The following is a 14,358-nucleotide window of genomic DNA, read 5'->3' on the forward strand; positions in this document are numbered from 1 at the left end:
TGCCTGTGTCCCCCAATTAGGCAAGAGAAAGAGAGATTTTTGTACTTACCGTTAAATCTTTTTCTCTTGTCCTATATTGGGGGACACAGGCCTTCCCTCCCTATTCTGATACTGTTTTTTCTCGCACCGTTGTGCCGGTTTTTTCTTCAGTTGTTCTCTCATTCATGTTTTTGAATGGTTGTTAGAGGGTGTTTTTTCTATTGAACTTCTCTTCTGTTTTGGGCTGTTTTGCTCCTTCTTCGGTTGAAACTGAGGGTAATAGGAGGAGGCAGGGGATGAAGCCCAGAGCAGGAGGCGGAGTCATTTTTTGCAACATAGTGTCCATCTCCAGCTGCAGGATCTTCATCCCCATGGTGCCTGTGTCCCCCAATATAGGACAAGAGAAAAAGATTTAACGGTAAGTACAAAAATCTCTCTATCATCATCATGGTTTTCTGAAGGACAGTAAATAGGAAGTTGGGCAGTAGATGTGGCCTAATTATGTTTCTCCCAAGGGTTCCATATACGCCTTATCAACTTTAGTTTTCTTAAAAACTATTGGTGCCACTCTGGTTTTTAGCTGGATATTAAAAATATTCCTGACTCTTGTCTGCCTTAGGTGAAACAATTGGTGCCCATGAGAGATCAGACGTTACAAGAAGAGTTGGCTCGCCAGCAAAATAATGAACGTTTGCGCCGACAGTTTGCTGCACAAGCAAATGTTATAGGCCCTTGGATACAAAGCAGGATGGAGGTACAACTCACTGACTTACTGACCCACTTTATTCCTTTGTGTGGATACACAGTAATTATTTATTAATTTCTCGTTTTTTTTCTTCATCAAAATGTAATCCTGTTGACCAGGAGGGAAATCTAATATGTAGCATGTCCAGTGCTCTCCCCAGGCCGTTTCTGCTGCCACCCAGCTCCACTCTGTCCCTGCTCCGCTGCTACATTGCACACAAAACAGAAATTTTAATATAGAAGCCAGTAGGTATTTGTGAAGCATTTTAGAGCAGTAGAGGGCAGGGAGCAGTGTAGCTATTTATTTATTTTTCTTTCTCACCCTGCCCATTTTTTTCTGTGGGGAACTCTGCCTATGGTCCCCAAATTCTTAGCTGAGTGCCTTAGGAATAAAATTCTTTCCTTTATTTATGTCAAAAGTCTGGTAAAAGTATTAGAACTTTTTTTTTGTGTCAGCAGCTTTCTGTGGTAAAATAGGCTTTTTCATTGGTGACCAATGGTAACTGTATCTTCTGAAGTTGATCATACAGTGGCTGTCCCTTTAAAGGAGAAACAAACCCTTAATAAAAGAAACCCCTACCCCACTACCCTACATAGACCCCCCTCCCTCCTCCCCCCCAGCCTAGCTGCCCCCCGGGCAAATGCCCCTAACTCTTTACTTACCCCTCCATGCAGATTCTGTCCATCAGAGTTCACAGGCGTCATCTTTTTCTCTTCGGTAACTGGCGAAGAGGCGCATGCGCAGTTGGAGAAATTTTGTGTTTCACGACAACTGCGCATGCGCTGAAACTCACGTAAATTGCCAAAGCGCGTCTCATTCCGAATATTATCAAAGCAGCTGAAGATGGCGCCCGTGAACTCCACTGGACAAAATCTGCACGGAGGGGTAAGTAAAAAAGTTAGGGGCATTTGCTTGGGGGGCAGTTAGGCTGGGGGGGAGGAGAGAGGGGGGTCTATGTAGGGAAGGGGGTAGGGCTTTTTTTAGCAAGGGTTTGTTTCTCCTTTAAGGTGCCCAATAAATTAATTAAAGGGATGGCTTAAATATGTTGATCCATTCAATCATATCTGCCTGTACAGTAAGTGAAGAGGAGCTGTAGCTGATGGTGGGTTTATAATTACTTGGAGGCCTAGTTCCATTAGTTGTGGATGGGGTGGCTAAGCCAGAGAAGGGATATGGTTTGGATATGAGGGTAGTGAGGCACAGCCAGGGCTCAAGGAATAATTCTTTCGCTCCTACCTACATGTCCAGATGGTTGGGCAGTGTGAAAAAATTGTTTAATATTAAATTAGGGGAATTCTTGATGGCAAAGCACCAAGAAACAATAGTATATAATAGACTTAACTCAGTTTGCAGTATCTTGAGATACCTTTAGTTGTGGCATGATTCATGATCATAATTGAGTGTCCACCTCCACCTTACACATGGGAATCACTACAACATGAAATGAACTTGCTACAGTACAAAATATACACTGTATTGTCTACATAGAAAAGTAATCATGTAACTAGGGAGTCCAAAGAAGGGGAACTGCCAGTAAATAAAGCAGAATATATCAGCTGAAACTGTTTGTGGATAGTGTCAGGATGGAGATTGTTCATCCCTTTTAGTTAGAAGGAAGGAGGTTTCATCTGCATTTTTTGGATCATTTGGAAACTAAATATAAACTCTTTGATGATAGGTTTGACTTAAAAGGCAAGTGCTCCTTTTAACTCAAGTTACTATATATGTAAGCCTAAGTGGTTGTGGTGTTTTGGAATTAACTGTGGTGCAATGTGTGGTGACATGGATGGTTGTCTTTTATCGCTGCTTGCCTTGTCTTACAATAACATGTGTTGCCCAGGAAATTGGACGCAGCTGCCTTGACTCTACAGGCACCCTGGAAGATCAGATGAACAGTCTGAAGATGCTTGAACACAACATTGTTAATTACAAGCACAATGTGGACAAGCTGGAAGGTGATCACCAGATGATTCAGGAATCCCTCATATTTGATAACAAGCACACAAGTTATTCAATGGAGGTATGAATAGCTGTAGTATTTTACTGGTGATGCACAAAGTTGAAGCACAAAGCTTTAGACTTCTGTATAACAACCAGAAAAGATAAAGACATAAAATCTTTTTTTTACCATCTGTAAAAAAAGAGTGTAGGGATATTTTATAATTTGAACAATGATTGGGTACAAGAAGTAAAAAAAGGAAAATTTCGGGTTAAATATGTTCTGTGTGTTGTTGTTAATGGATCATTAGACAATCCCTGTAACTGATCACTTAATATAAAAATAAATACCGCCAGAACATAAGTGGGGAAATTCAGATATCTAGACTCTTTTTGAATTGCTGTATTACTGGATCCAAGTTTAGTTCAGTGTAGTGATTAGGTTAGGCTTTATCCAGGTCCCTAGAAATATCCACCTCTGGATGGAAAATGAATGTTGGAACTATTGCCTGGAGTTTTCTTAGGGGCAGATTTATCAAGGGTCGAAGTGAATTCGAGGGAATTTTCGAAGTAAAAAAATTCGAAGTAATTTTTTGGATACTTCGACTATCGAATAAGATACTACGACTTCAAATTTACTTTGACTCGAAGTAAAAATCGTTTGAATATTTGACCATTCGATAATCGAAGTACTGTCTCTTAAAAAACTTCAACTTCAATACTTCGCCAAATTAAACCTGCCAAAGTGCTATGTTAGCCTATGGGGACCTTCTACAACATTTTTCTAAATAAAAATAATAAACGAATAAAAATCGTTTGATCGTACGCTAAAAACGTGCGATCAAACAATTTTTATTCGACCGCAGGATTTCCAAATTTGCTGAAAAAAAGTTGAGTTCGATATTCGAATTCGACGATTTTTAATTCGATGGTCGAATTTCAAAGTTTTTTGTACTTTGAAATTCAACCCTTGCTAAATCTGCCCCTTAGTGTGGGGGTAACATGACTCCCTTGTTTCTTTGCAGCACATCCGCGTTGGTTGGGAGCTAATGCTAACTACAGTAGCTAGAACCATCAATGAGGTTGAAACCCAAATTCTTACACGGGATGCAAAAGGGATCACCCAGGAGCAAATCAACGAATTTCGTTCTTCGTTTAACCACTTTGATAAGGTAAATAAACTGCTTTAACACTGGTCATAGATTTATTTTAAAGCAGACACTTTGAGAATGCAAATGCGGTCGGTACTACTATGCTGTAATTTGTAGACTGTGTAGCTTGACCCATAACATACAATTGAAATATTTTGCCTGCTTCAGTTGGCTAAAATTTGAGGACTACAAAGGGGACAAATAATAAAATCTTTTGGTGTGTGAATTAGTAAACTCTTGTGACAAATAATTTCTCTTTGTTCCCAGTATTATTAAAAATCATGTAAATAATGGAAAGTTTAGCCAGAGAAGATTACTACCACATTTTGATCTAATTATTTTAACTGTGGAATAGACACATCTGCATTCAACAACCTCTTTAGTAAACTACAAAGTTTACCATGCCTTTATACATCATTCAAAGTCAGCACAAAACCTGAATAAAACAACATTTTACATATATTCCTTTCCAAACAGGGTGGGGAGGTAAACACAGGCCCCCGGTGCAGGCTGCGCCTTCTGATGCCTCAAAACTTACCCCTATGACTATGTAAGTTAGTCTGGGAAAGATTATATTTATGTGGCCGATGGTGGCCCCAGCATAATGCTGCTGACAAAACAGAAACAACAGAGGGTGAAGGGAGAGTCTTTCATATTGATAATCTACGTTGCAAGGCATAAATATGTAGCAACATCCAACTTCTCTAGTTGCTCTATCAAGCACAGGAAATAACATAAACCACAGATTTTTCTATACATTTTTTTACAGATTTTTTTGTAAATCTATTTGATTAAAACAATAGGCAAAAACTATGTTCAGCATAAGCCCAATTAATTTGGGCTTTCCAATAAGCAAAATACACTGCAGTCCCCAATTCCAACCAACATGAAGGTGAGTGGTTCTTTTTTCTGGACACAACTTTAATTTTTTTCACTTTCTAACAACTTTCATTTTTTTTTTCTTCATGTCGTGCTTTCCTGTCGGGATGTAACATGGAACTTATTCCGTATATACAAATTGTCTTGACAGAAGAAGAACAGGCTGATGGAACACGATGACTTCAGGGCTTGTTTAATTTCAATGGGTTATGATCTGGTAAGAATTCAGAGTACATGGACGTATATTAATCTTTACAACTAATGGGAGAAAGTGTAGGATCACATAAAGGGGGTAACTGTCAATGGTAATTCTCTATGTATAAAAGGGTTCTTAGAGGGGTTGCTGCAGGGTTCTGTATTAGGTCCACTTTGGTTGTTGTCCTAGATATTCTTGAAACTAAAGCAGGATGGCTAAAGCTACATTGTCTTTAACTGTACTTAACCTTGTTATGTGGTAAAGGGAGCCCTGGCCAAATTTTAGACTACATATAGGGAGCTAAACTGAAAAAGTCCAATATTCAAAGAAGAAATGTTATGTCATTCCTGTAACCCCTTCATGTAGCTGGGAAGGGCAGAGGATCAATAACTCTCCGGTTTACAAGATGAGTAATAAAAAAGTAGCAAAAACAATGTGTAGCCTTACAGAGCTTTTGCTTTTTAAGATGGGGTCAGTGACCCCCCATTTGAAAGCCGGAAAGAGTCAGAAGAAGAAGACAAATAGTTCAAAAAGTATTAAAAATAAAAATTAGAAGTCCAGTTGAAAAGTTGCTTAGAATTAGCCATTCTATAATATATAGAATATATAATATATAAACGTGAGCCACCCCTTTTATATTGTCTTTTGAACAATATAAAAACTTGTTTTGCACAATACATTATTTATTTGGGGAGGAAAAGGAGAACTTGATGTAATCTACTCGTTTTCTATTGTATTTTAAAGGGAGAAGCAGAATTTGCTCGGATTATGGCCCTTGTAGATCCCACTGGAACAGGAACAATCTCTTTCCAGTCTTTTATTGATTTCATGACCAGGGAGACTGCAGAAACAGACACATCAGAACAAGTGATTGCTGCATTCAGGATCCTAGCTGCTGACAAGGTTCGTAGTATAAAGGGATACCATGTAAAATGTACAAAAGAGTTGCATATTTTGAAATTACAAAATGAAAAAAAGGAAGTAATATAGGTCTGTTGCTGTGGGGCCCAGTAACATCTAGTTACACCACTGTATACTGCTGAAATCCTCTGCTTGTATCTGCACCCATTCTGATGCAGTAACTCAGGGTGGGGACACAGGAGATCGTGGCCAATGCAGGCCAAGAACCAGCCCTGTGTTGCATTAGCCTTAAAGGAATTTTTCACCTTTAAATTAACTTTTAGTACAAAGTTATATCCTGAGACAATTTGCTCTAGGCTTTAATTTTTATTACTGTGGTTTTTAGCTTTTTATTCCGCAGCTCTTCAGTTTACAATTTCAGCAATCTGGTTGCTAGGGTTCAAATTACCCTAGCAGCCATGCATTGATTTGAATAAGATGCTGGAATATGAATAGACGATGCCCCAAATAGAAAGAGGAGTAATAAAAAGCAGCAATAACAATAAATGTGTAGCCTTACAGAGCATTTGTTTTCTTAGATGGGGTCAATGGCCCATTTGAAATCTGGGGGGAAAATGAAGGCCAATTGAAAAGTTGCTTAGAATTGGCCATTCTATAACATACTAAAAGTTAACTTAAAGGTGAACCACTAATTTAATTGAAATTACAGACAGATACAAAATAACCCCTCTGCCCATTTACCTACACAGGAAACCACAGTTTTACACACAACCTGGCTTCTTTCTTATACAGCAGATTCTATGGCTGTGGGGTCTGCTGTGTGGTAGTCCCCACACACCAGTGCAGTGAAATTTGTTGCTCAGCTGCCTGTCGCTCCATTGTCCAATTATTGGGCATGGATTGGGAGTGAAGGGTTTTTTTTTGCTGGGGGCCCGGTAATTCATAAATACGCCAATGCTATCATATGATTGATGTGACTGCAGAATTATTCATATTATTTTTTTACAGCATACATTCCACAGCCACAAATTATATTATGGTAGCACAAAATTCATTCTGTACATACAAAAATAATTTTGAAGTCACCATATTTTTTTTGTCAGCACGAAACCTATTTTGTGATCTAGAAGTTCAAAATGAATCCTGTGATTAATCCTGCTTTTAAAAATGCACTTATCATTTACCTTTTTAAATCAGAGTCATGCTTGGAACTAGGGATGCACCGTTTTGGATTCGGCCGAACCCCCGAAATCCTTTTCGAAAGATTTGGGTGAGAACTGAACCCTAATTTGCATATGCAAATTAGGGGTGGGAAGGGGAAAACATTTTTTACTTCCTTGTTTTCTGACAAAAAGTCCAACGATTTCCCTCCCTGCCCTAATTTGCATATGCAAATTCGGATACGGGTTCAGCTGGGCAAAAGGATTCAGCTGGGCAAAAGGATTCAGCCAAATCCTGCTGAAAAACGCTGAATACTGGCCGAATCCCGAACCGAATTCTGGATTCGGTGCGTCCCTACTTGGAACCCCTCTCTTTGGTTGATACTAATGGTGGGCATGTGTTCACAATTGTTGATAGATTGGCATCACTTTGATGGCACACAAATCTTTGTTCACCCAGTACACACCTGTTGGCATAAGTATTGCGCTCTGCTGTAAATCTACAGAGGAAACTTCTGCCACTTTTTCAACATTCAAGATTTTTCTCATAAATTCTCTTATAGCATCCTGTAAAATACTCATGATTTTGTTTGTTTCCTCAGCCTTATATATTAGCAGAAGAACTCCGCAGAGAACTGCCTCCGGAACAAGCTCAATACTGCATATCCAAAATGCCCACTTACACCGGCCCTGGTGCCGTCCCCGGAGCACTCGACTTTACGTGTTTTTCCTCAGCTTTATATGGAGAAAGTGATCTGTAGCTGCTTTTGATTTGCACACTTGAAAAAAAAACAGTATTAATGAAGAATACAAAATAAAGCTTACAGGCATGTATTGAGCTCTGCCTGAGACCTGCTTTACAAATATTAGAACTTAGAGGTGCTGTGACATTCTTTCATTAAATTTATATCTGAAAGAATCACTATCTAAAGGAGTATCATTGTTTTTATTTATGATTTTCTTTAACATGGTTTTTATTTATTACAGGTATGGGATCTGTTACCCGGAAAACCCATTAACCAGAAAGCTCCGAATTACGCAAAGGCCATCTCCCATAGACTCCATTTTATCCAAATAATCCAAATTTTTTAAAATGATTTCCTTTTTCTCTGTAATAATAAAACTGCATCTTGTACCTGATCCAAACTAAGATATAATTAATCCTTGGAAACAAAACCAGTCTTTTGGGTTTATTTAATGCTTACATGATTTTCTAGTAGACATAAGGTATGAAGATCCAAATTACAGAATGATCAATTATCCAGAAAACCTGAGGTCCCGAGCGTTCTGGATAACAGTTCTCATACATGTATTTTTAAATTTTTTTAAATTTTTTTTTTTTAAAACTTTTGTTGGTGTTTTCTTTTTTGCCGTCTATCTAAATAAGCTTTTAATATGCAGGAAAGTAGACACAGCCCGCCATGGGTAATCTTGTGTTAACATGATTATCTCTTTAGATTACACAGCAGAAAATTAACCATTAAATAGGTGGTTCAATTTAAAGTTAAAGGAACATTAACAGCAAAAAATGTAAGTGTTTTAAAGCAATTCAAATATAATGTAGTGTTGCCCTGCACTGGTGTATTTGCTTCAGAAACACTACTATAGTTTATATAATCAAGTTGCTGTGTAGCAATGGGGCAGCCATTCAAGCTGAAAAAGGAGAAAAGGAACAGATCACTTTGCAGATAAACACTATAGTATACAATGGGATTCTATATAGCTTATCTGTTATCTACTATGTGTCCTGTGCTTGAATGGCTGCCCACATGGCTACACAGCAGTGTGTTTAGATAAACTGTAGTAGTGTTTCTAAAGCAAAAACGCCAGTTTTACCAGTGTAGGGCAACACTGCATTATATTTTCATTATTTTAAAACACTTTAATTTGTTGGTATTACTGTTTCTTTAACTTTTAGTATGTTATAGACTGGCTCATGTTAAGCAACTTTTTAATTGGCCTTCTTTCTTAATAATTGAATTATTTGCCTTTTACTTCTGACCCTTTCCAGCTTTCAAATGGGGGTCACTGACCCCATCTAAAAAAAACAAATGCTGTATCTGCATTGTTACAAATCTTTCTATTCAGGCCCTCTCCTATTCGTATTTCTGTCTAGTCTCTTATTCAGATCAATGCATGATTGCTAGGGTAACTTGGACCTTAGCAACTAGATTGCTGAAATTGCAAACTAGAGAGCTGTTGAATAAAAAGTTAAATAACGCAAAGCCACAAATAATAAAAAAGTAAAACAAATTGCAAATTGTCTAAGAATAGCACTTCAACTACGTAATATAGGTTTAACGTTAGTAAGTTATTTTAAAGGTGAACAACCCCTTTAAGTGGTTTATACTGGTTTTTGGGACATAGAAAATTTTTTTGAGGAAGTCCTATCTACTCTATTGCACTTCGCCTGGTCTGAGCTGGCGAAGGCAAGTCTGGCACAAGAGAAAACGTTCAGTAAAATCCGCATCTTAGTGAATTTCCGTAGTTATGTTCGTTCGCCAGAGCACAACTTGCCTGGTGTTAGGGTGCGAAGTACCGCTAGAGTCTATCTCCTTCGCTAGCGAAGTTACACCATCGCCCGTTAGTAAAAATGACGTCACGCTGGCGAATTTTCGCCAGCGTTAGTCATTTTGCCGGGTTCGCCCTTTAGTATATTTGCCCCTATATGTTTATTGCTGTGGCCAGGAGCAACTTCCACAGTATATATGTGCTGTGGATGTTTTTTTGCCTCCCAACATCTCTCCACAAAGACATGATATGTTGCATAGTAACGTATACAAATTCTTTGACAACCACCTTATTTTTAATTCATCCAGTCAAAAACGTTGGCACCTGAGCCCTGCAATCTGCACCTGAATTGTTATTAACTTCCTCCTTTGCTAAGTGTGAAAATGCAGCCTAATATATCCCAAAATAGCACAAAAACAGGCAGAGCTTTGGGGAAGGTGGGAAAAAAATCAAATGTCCTCAGAATGCACTGGTTTTGCAGAAGTAATAAAGGTAAAAAACTGACTTCAAATTAAAATCAAAAGACAGGACAAGAGCAAACAAGCAATGATCACAGTATTAAACACAGCTTTCTCTTACAGCTATACCTGCTCTAAATGTATTGAGTTGAATTAGAGGACCTGCTCAAGTATCCTGCGGTTTTGTTTCAATTATACCAAAATCTTAGAAAGCAGAAGCCTTCAGGAGAGCCTCCGTAGGTGGTGGTGTATTATGTTCCTATAATGCACAATGTTCAGTTTAGGGAATAATTGAGGAAGGGCCATGTGGTCCAGAAACGTTTGATCAGGTCCGGACTGAGAATTAAAATAGGCCCTGACATTTCAGGTACACAAAGGCCCACTCAGCCCACACAGAGGCCCAAACAGCCCCCACCAGCCCACTAAATACTGACTTTCTATGGGACCTTATAGCAGCCCCTCTGGCATTTGCCAGAACCCACAGATTGCCAGTCCAGGCCTGCGTTTGATCCTTGCTGAGTGTCTGTAGCACCATGGAATAAATATTGGGAACACCCTGATTTGCAGCAAACAAAGGTATTGGTGTTCTTTTTTTTTATTGGGTGTATTGTGTTCTCCAGTCAGAATAAGGGGTGAGTAGTTAATGATTTAGGTTGCACTATTGAAATGAACAATTCTACGTGTTCAAGGTTGGCTGCAAAAAACACTGTCGATTGTGATTATGGAAAAGGAGCCGTACCTGTTCTCCATCCTTATGTATGGTGAGTAGGGATGGACGAATTTTTTTTTGGACGCACTCTGCCATACAAGTCTATGGGCGTCATTTTTTCGGCGAAAAAATTCACCCATCCCTAATTTAGAGGCCTATTTATCAACAGTCTCATTTTAGAGGTTTTTGAAACCATTTCTAAACTCACATTCTTTAAAACCACAAATGTCATAAAATTTATTTAAAAGACAAAATTTAAAAAGCACAAAAAAAATAATACAAATAAAAACCTGAAAGGGTCCAATAGGGTCAGCGCAGCTCCCGTTGATTCCTATAGGACCTCGACAACTTTTACCTGGCAAAGTTTTGTATTAGAGTTTTTCGTGGTTTTTACACTTAATAAATCTAGATTTTTTTTCTCGTTTTACAGAAATACAGAGATTAGAGGTTTGTGAAAAAATTGATTTAATAAAGTTTCCTTTAATGCTCTCTCTGTTTTTCAATTTATTATAAGAAATTTGTGGATGATCCGGGGTTCAATGTAGGTTGAAATGTATTTGCAATTTCCTTGTTTGTGTGCTGAAAAGTCACATGATTTTAAGGATTCTATTCAGCCAGGCACTTGGATTTGGCCATATCCTGCTGAGAAATAAAAAATAAGCCGAACCCTGGATTGATGTATCCCTAGTTACAGCAGTATTATAAATCTGACAAGGAGCACTATTCTGTGGGCATCTAAAGGAAAAAAATGATCTATGTTATCAGTGGCGTAATTAGATGTTAGTGGGCCTCACAGCAAATTAATTATAGGGTCCACAACATATCCAGAGATTGTCCTTTTTTACTAATATTTATTGAAATTGTATATGAACTAAAGCCTCATGGGGCCCCTATACCTCCTGGGCCCCCCTGCAGCCGCAGGGTCTGCTTCCTCTAGTTACGCCCCTGTGTGTGTGATTCACAGCTAAGAATATACATTTCATGTATATCAGAATTTTTCTTCAGCTGCAATTGCAATATGCATCCCACAGTCGTGTCGCGCCTGATCAATGCTGCGACATTTCTATTTCTTACCTTATTTTCCGTCGTATCCGACTTGAGGCCTGCATTTTGGCACAGCGTGTCGGATGCGACAGAATCGCGTGGAGCACGCTCGCCTAGTTCTACCCTAAGGAATAGTTCAAAAAATAAGAGAAGAGAAAATGTAAGGTTGACTGTTTGTTAGAACTGTCCCTTTACATAAACATGCACAAATCCATCTCTTACGCACGTCAGCAGGAGTGTAACTATAGAGGAAGCAGAAGCAGGGGGCCCAGGAGGTATAGGGGCCCCATGAGGCCTTTATTAATATACAATTTCAATAAATATTGGTAAATCTATCAACTGCTAAACATTTTGCTGTGGGGCCCAGTAATATCTAGTTACGCCACTGCCGGTCAGTTATATTTACTGTTGATATTTTAAAAATCCTAACATCTAAAAAGCAGGGCTCCTCTTTAAAGGGGAACTATCGTGAACATTTCTGGTGATTTCAATAGAATGAGCTCTAATACATCTTTTAGGCAAAAGGAGCCCCCCCCCCTATAAGATATATTGGATCTAACTGTCAATGAATATCTGACACCCAACTCTTGCATGAAGACATAATGAAGAGAAACAGATGCTGAGAGAGGGATAGTGAAGATAAACTTGATTATTTCAGAAACAGGGCAGAATTTTAAATTGTTTGTATTTGAACGTTTCTTATTTCATTATGTTGAAGCTTATATTAAATTTTCATTTTCGCAATAGTTCCCCTTTAAGCATTTAAAGCATTCGTCTCTCGTTTTTTGTTTTAGTTTATATTTTGTATTAATCATTTTGAAACAGTAAAGATTTTGAATACAAATTTTCACGATAAGACACATACATAGCCAAACAAGGCAGGTAATAATTTATTCTGATACAGCAGGAACTGCCTCCTATGTTTGCTCACAGTCAGTACAGAGAGTTACTATAAAAACGAGCCATCACGGGTATCCCTTGCACTAATCACCACTGGTCAAATAAGAAGTTACATGTTGTATTGATTTCTGCACATTTAGCGGCACATTTACTAAGGGTCGAATTTCGAAGTGGTAGAACTTCAAAATTCGACCATCGAATTGTAGAAATTTGAAAGTCGAAGGTCTTTTTGGAGTGAATTTAGCCGTTTTCAATCGGATTCAAATCGTTCGATCAAACAATTTTCAAAGAAAAAACTTTGACTTCTAAAAACTTAGCCAAATACTGGCTATAGGTTCTAGGAAGTCCCCATAGGCTAACATAGCAATTCGGCAGGTTTAAGGTGGCGAAGTGTCGAAGTCGAAGTTTTTTAAAGAGACAGTACCTCGATTTTCGAATGGTCGAATATTCAAAGTTTTTCCAATTCAAATCGAATTTCAGCCTATTCGATGGTCGCAGTACCCAAAAATTACTTTAAAATTCACTTCGACCCTTAGTAAATGTGCCCCTGACTGACTTTTACAGTTATGAAACCACAGCAGCTGGATTACATAATATAAATGTTGAGTTACATATAAAAGATTCTTTACAATGAGCCACAAATGCTGTTGAGCAAAAACAGACATAATAACTGCCTTAATCAATGGTACTTGTGTCCAAACACATTCCTTGCACTTCCTTATAGTTGCACTTGGCTAAACAGCTAATCTGAAGTTACATGTTTGGTCCTTGCGAAGTAAATCATTAGATTGCCAGCACACAGTTAAAAATAAGCCTTTTATGCAGGGCGGACACGCCCACCGGGAACGAAAAACTCCCGTGGGCCCAGGTGTCAGTGGCCCCTCTTGATTCTAACCATTTGGCCTATTTCATGGCCATTCCCTATTTCTTTAAGAGACTTAATATGGGAAGAACAGAGTATAGTATGTAGAGATAAAAGACTAGGAGAATAAAGAGGTTGAGCGAGGAGAGGAGGAATAATAGTTTTGAAAGTGGCCCATGGTCTAAAGTTTTCTGGTGGGCCCCTGGCATCTCAGTCCGACACTGATGCAGAAGGAATAGAAATGCACTGGTATATCTAAGTATCTACCACACATGGATTAACATGGAGAAGCTTTCATTTCTGGTTACTTCAAAAAAACACAGATAACCAAAACCATACAGTTTTTACGATCACAACAATAGTCAAAAAGTATATTCAGCACAATCCCTATTCATTACAATCATTATGAAAAGGAGGTTATACTGTCCCTTCAACTTCCATTCCCTAATGGTATTTCTGATTGTGGATTTTGCAAGCTGGAAATATTTAAATATATATATATATTTTTTATGGCTTGAGTTCATTACTCCTTCCCGTGTTATTTTCTTGCTCAAAAGAGCAAAACAAAGTTCCGCTGTTTTTTTCAGATCCTCCCTGTTTGTAAATAAAAACAGAAGAAACGATAAGAGATATAAGAGAGATATAAGAACTTGTGAATCCCTATGTAAGGGTACCTGGTGGTCTAGTGGGGCGGCGTGGACACCTGCTGCACTCACTGCAGGGACGATCAACGCCTTCTCGTCGCTGCATTGAATAGCTGCTACCGGGTCACTTGGCTATTTTTGCGCTTATTCGGAGCTCTGCGTGATGTCATCGCGGTTGGTGTAAAAAATCAAATATTTAAAGCCACATCTGCCTTTTTTTACATGGCCCAACATAAAGGTTCATTTCTGGTTCCTGGGTGCTCTAGTCTGTTTAAGATTTTGTGTTTGACCCTTACCTGTCCCTGACTCTGCCTTCCTGCT

The 14,358-nt window shown here is 38.5% G+C and overlaps 1 protein-coding gene across 2 annotated transcripts in view; it reads left to right on the top strand.

Annotated features, from left to right (window-relative positions):
* Positions 1 to 8,049, top strand: part of actn2.L (actinin alpha 2 L homeolog) — a 46,041-nt gene extending 37,992 nt beyond the window's left edge. The window contains exons 16-22 of one of the 2 annotated variants that reach the window (XR_005961219.1): positions 599 to 733; positions 2,565 to 2,744; positions 3,688 to 3,834; positions 4,844 to 4,909; positions 5,633 to 5,791; positions 7,512 to 7,736; positions 7,897 to 8,049. Coding sequence is in view for 1 of the 2 variants with exons in the window: in XM_018261958.2 (XP_018117447.1) it covers positions 599 to 733; positions 2,565 to 2,744; positions 3,688 to 3,834; positions 4,844 to 4,909; positions 5,633 to 5,791; positions 7,512 to 7,670 (846 nt within the window). In the remaining variant the exon portion in view is untranslated. Of the gene's footprint in view, positions 1 to 598; positions 734 to 2,564; positions 2,745 to 3,687; positions 3,835 to 4,843; positions 4,910 to 5,632; positions 5,792 to 7,511; positions 7,835 to 7,896 lie in introns of those variants that run through there. The other variant, XM_018261958.2, reaches the window with a different exon arrangement.
* Positions 8,050 to 14,358: the final 6,309 nt, after the last annotated feature.

Source organism: Xenopus laevis, chromosome 5L (genome assembly GCF_017654675.1).
Source record: "Xenopus laevis strain J_2021 chromosome 5L, Xenopus_laevis_v10.1, whole genome shotgun sequence".
In the NCBI taxonomy this organism is placed as follows: Eukaryota; Metazoa; Chordata; class Amphibia; order Anura; family Pipidae; genus Xenopus; species Xenopus laevis.